Here is a 5,000-nt window from a genome sequence, read left to right on the forward strand (position 1 = left end):
TCCTCACTGGGCTATTTTCCTTGTTGGACCCCTGGGCTTATAGCATTCTGCTTTTCCAACTAGGGTTGTAGCTTAGCAATTAACAATAATAATAATAATAATAATAATAATAATAATACTGTCTGTCCTAAGTATTAAGTATACTAATTAACAATCTCTGAAGGTTTGTCCATAACATATAGGGAAGGAGATAAAAACTCAAAACTGTTTTGCAGATGTTGGTAGGCTGGTGGCTGATGGTTTCATTGGTGATCTCCACCGGATTCAGGTCCTCACTAGTGGCCAATTTAACAGTGCCCGGCAAGACTAAGCCCATTGATAGCTACGAGGATTTGTTAGGTCAAAGCAACTGGCGTTGGGGAATCCACGACCTGATTCTTTCTGGACAGCCGAAGCTTTATTTTACAAATGATAAGGATCCAATTCTGCAGCAAATTTATAAAAACTCTGAGGTAGGTTTACAACCAAATCTTTATGTGCGAGTTTTATGATAATCTTACTCTTTCTTTCCTACCGTTATCCCTACGTTAAGGGATCGGTTGCTTGATACACCCTCTCCAATGGCTTCTATCAAAGGTATCATCTTAAACCAAACTCTCTACTTCACATTTCCTCCTTTACCTTATCTTGCCATCTAATTCTTTGCCTACATCTCGATCTTCTCCCCATAACAGGTTCCTCCTAAATCCTCCTCACTCCCTCCCCACCATCCATTCTCAACACATGTCATGACCATCTAAATCATGATACTCTTACCACCTCTGTGGTCCTTACAACGCCTGCCATTCTTCTTGTTTCATAACTTCCCAATCTTTCAAAAAATTATATTCTCATTATTATCTCTGTTCTCTCAAGCTTTACTTCCTCTTTTCGTCTTAAGAGCCCAAGTTTATTATCCATACATTAACATGTTAATACAATTGAAATATATATATATATATATATATATATATATATATATATATATGTATATATATATATATATATATATATATATTATATATATATATATTATATATATATATATATATATATATATATATATATTCATATATATATACAATATATATATACAATATATATATATATATATATATATATATATATACATATACATATATATATACAATATATATATATATATATATATATATATATATATATATATATATATATATATATATATATATATATATATATATATACAGTTCTCTGAAATTATTTTTGAATTATAATGTTATTTGGATATTTAACTAATTGTACCTCTCAGCCCATTAGCATAGAAAACGGGTTAAACAAAATACTTGGAGGACACTACGCATTCATCGGCTCCAAAACTCGAGTGAAATCAGCCATTTCTCTGAGTCACACGGATCGCTTTGGTCGGACGCCCATGTACATCGGTAAACAGGATTACAGGATTGTTGCGGATCTAGGATGGGGGTTTGGGTGAGATATGCTGACATTGGTACTTTTTTAAAGAAATATTAAGTCTTGGCAATACATGTAAAATATCAAAAATTACCAAAATGGTAAAATTTACGTATTTTATAGTAAAGAAAATAGTCAATTGGAATGATAAATTGATAAAATAAAAAAAAAAATACTTTTTGTGAGAATTTTTTCTCACCGTGAACTTTGATGCTTCAAAACATGCAAAATGGCAAAAATCACCAAAATGGCAAAAATTAAGTATTTTACAGTATATTAGGTGAAATGCTAATTGTTAAAATAAAGAAAAAAATTGTGAAAAAATAGAATTTTTTATATTTTTCTCACTATGCACTTTGATGATCCAAAACGTGTAAAATAATAAAAATTACTAAAATGGCAAAAATTACCTATTTTAAAGTATATAAAATAGTCATTAGAATGTGAAATAAAAAATCCGTTCTTTTTTGGTGAAAAGGTTGAGTTTTGAATATTTTTCTCACCATGCACTTTGATGCTTCAAAATATGCAAAATGGCAAAAGTTTCAAACTTTAAAGTATATAAAGTAGTCAATTAGAATGCAAAATTGATAACAAAAAAAAACTTTTATATGGACACATTAAGTCTTGAATATTTGTTCTGACCGTGCACTTTGATGCTTCAAAACATGTAAAATGGCAAAATATTACAGTGTACAGTATATAAAGTAGTTAATTGGAATAAGAAATTGTTAAATAAAAAAAAAAAATCATATTTATGGGGGGTGAAAATATTAAGTCTTGAATATTTCTCTAACCATGCACTTTATGCTTTAAATCATGTAAATGTTAAGTTCAAAGCAAAAATATTAAATCTATATAGTCATTTGAAATCAGCAATTGATCAAAATAGTGAAAAATACTAATTTCATATTGTATAATGCAGTGTGAAATTTATTAAAAAACAAAAAAGACAAAAAAAGCATATGAAACAGAGCCATTTTGTAGCCTCTAAATATCTAATTGCTGAACGCCAGATTGGGGTTCGAGTACCTCTCAAACTCGTTAGTTTCTTTGGTCGCTCCATCCTCACCATCCTTTTGAGCTATGGATGGGGAGGGGTGGGGGATCCTATAAGGTCTACCTGATGAGTACTCAGCAGCCATTACCTGGCTTTCCTTGGTCCTAGCTTAGGTGGAGAGGGTGCTTGGGTGCTGATATATATATATATATATATATATATATATATATATATATATATATATATACTGTGTATATATATACACATATATATGTATATATATATATATACATATATACATATATACATATATATATATATATATATATATATATATATACATATATATATACATATTTGTACATATATATACATACATATATTATGTATAATATATATATATATATATATATATATATATATATATATATATATATATATATGTATGTGTGTATGTATGTATATATATATATATATATGGTCAGTCTCTAGGCTAATGTCCTGCTTGATAAGGCAATATTACTGTCCCTTGCCTCTGCCATTCATGAGCAGCCTTTAAACCTTCAAACTAATATGACAATAAGTTAACCTTCAATTCCAGGAAGGGATCTCCATGTTCCAATCTTTTCAACAGCGCCTTCGGACGGTTAATCAGCTCTGGTTTAATAGATTATTGGGTTACAGACGTCATAGGAACCCGCGTGCGACAAGTTTGGAGCGAGAGAAAAGAATCGAGGATTATACTGGAAGCTAATAATCAGCTCTTCAACAACATACAGTTTGTAAGTGTTGTTATAAGGTAGCTGTTAATTGCATAAAAAAAGGTGAGGTGAATGTAACAATGTATTCAAATTATAGCTTATATACAAATGGTTGAGGGCACCAATGGCTAAAAGATCCAACAATGTGAAACATGCATTGGCAAGCTTAAACAGTTTGTAAGTATTGTTATAAGGTAGCTGTTAATTGCATAAAAATGGTGAGGTGAATGTAACTGAGGGCGTTCAACAAGATAACTAGCTTATATACAAATGGTTGAGGGCACCAATGACTGAAAGCTCAAACAATGTAAGACATGGAATGGCAAGCTTAAACAGGTTACAAGGTAGCTGTTAGGTACTAACAAAAAAGCAGAGGTGAATGTAAAGTATATTTAACAACATAACGAGCTTATATACAAATGGTTGAGGGCACCAATGGCTAAAAATTCCAACAATGTGAAACATGCAATGGCAAGCTTAAACAGGTAAATATTGTAATAGGTACCTGTTAGATACTAACAAAAGGTGAGGTGAATGTAACTGAGGGCGTTCAACAAGATAACTAGCTTATATACAAGTGGTTGTGGGGACCAATGGCCTGAAAGTTCCAGCAATCTGAAACATGCAATGGCAAACTTAAACAGGTTGTAAGTAATGTCATGAGGTAGCTGTTAGGTACATAACAAAAGGTGAGCTGAATGAAACAGTGTATTTAACAAGATAACGAACTTATATATAAATGGTTGAGAGCAACAATGGCTAAAAGTACCAACAATGTAAAGCATGCAATGTCAAGCTTAAACAGGTAAGTATTGTCATAAAGTAGCTGTTAGATACTAGAAAAAAAGCAGAGGTTAATGTAACTGAATGTATCCAAATGATAATGAGCTTATATACAAATGGTTGAGGGCACTAATGGCTAAAAGCTTCAGCAATGTGAAACATGCAATAGCAAGCTTAAACAGTTCAAATATTGTTACAAGGTAGATGTTAGGTACTAACACAAAAAAAAGGCGAGATGAATGTAACTGAGTGCGTTGAACAAGATAACTAGCTTATATACAAGTGGTTGTGGGGACCAATGGCCTGAAAGTTCCAGCAATGTGAAACATGCAATAGCAAGCTTAAACGGTTCAAGTATTGTCATCAGGTAGGTGTTAGGTACATAAAAAAGGTGAGGTGAATGAAACAGTGTATTTAATAAGATAACGAGCTTATATACAAGTGGTTGAGGGCACCAATGGCTAGAAATTCCAACAATGTGAAACATGCAATGGCAAGCTTAAATAGGTTGTAAGTAATGTCATGAGGTAGCTGTTAGGTACTAACAAAAGGTGAGGTGAATGTAACTGACTATATTCAACAAGATTACAAGCTTTTATACAAATGGTTGAGGGCACCAATTGCTAAAAGTTCCATCAATGTGAAACATGCACTGCCAAGCTTAACAGGTTGCAAGTATTGTCATAAGGTAGCTATTAATTGCACAAAAATGGTGAGGTGAATGTAACCGAGTGCGTTCAACAAGATAACTAGCTTATATACAAATAGTTGAGGGCACCAATGGCTAAAAGTTCCAACAATGTGAAGCATACAATGGCAAGCTTAAGTAAGTTGTAAGTATTGTCATAAGGCAGTTGTTAGGTACATAAAAAAAAAGTTGAGGTGAATGTAACAGTGTATCTAACAAGATAACGAGCTTATATACAAATGGTTGAGGGCACCAATGGCTAAAAGCTCCAACAATGTGAAACTTGCAATGGCAAGCTTAAACAGATTTTTCTATTATCAGTGCAGAAGAAAGCGAG

The 5,000-nt window shown here is 32.0% G+C and overlaps 1 protein-coding gene across 1 annotated transcript in view; it reads left to right on the top strand.

Moving 5' to 3' along the window:
• LOC137653035 (uncharacterized) overlaps window positions 1-5,000 on the top strand; it is a 48,160-nt gene that overhangs the window by 41,219 nt on the left and 1,941 nt on the right. The window contains 3 exon segments of the mRNA XM_068386427.1: window positions 216-452; window positions 1,271-1,449; window positions 3,033-3,213. Coding sequence (XP_068242528.1) covers window positions 216-452; window positions 1,271-1,449; window positions 3,033-3,213 — 597 coding nt within the window.

This window comes from Palaemon carinicauda, chromosome 14 (genome assembly GCF_036898095.1).
Source record: "Palaemon carinicauda isolate YSFRI2023 chromosome 14, ASM3689809v2, whole genome shotgun sequence".
In the NCBI taxonomy this organism is placed as follows: Eukaryota; Metazoa; Arthropoda; class Malacostraca; order Decapoda; family Palaemonidae; genus Palaemon; species Palaemon carinicauda.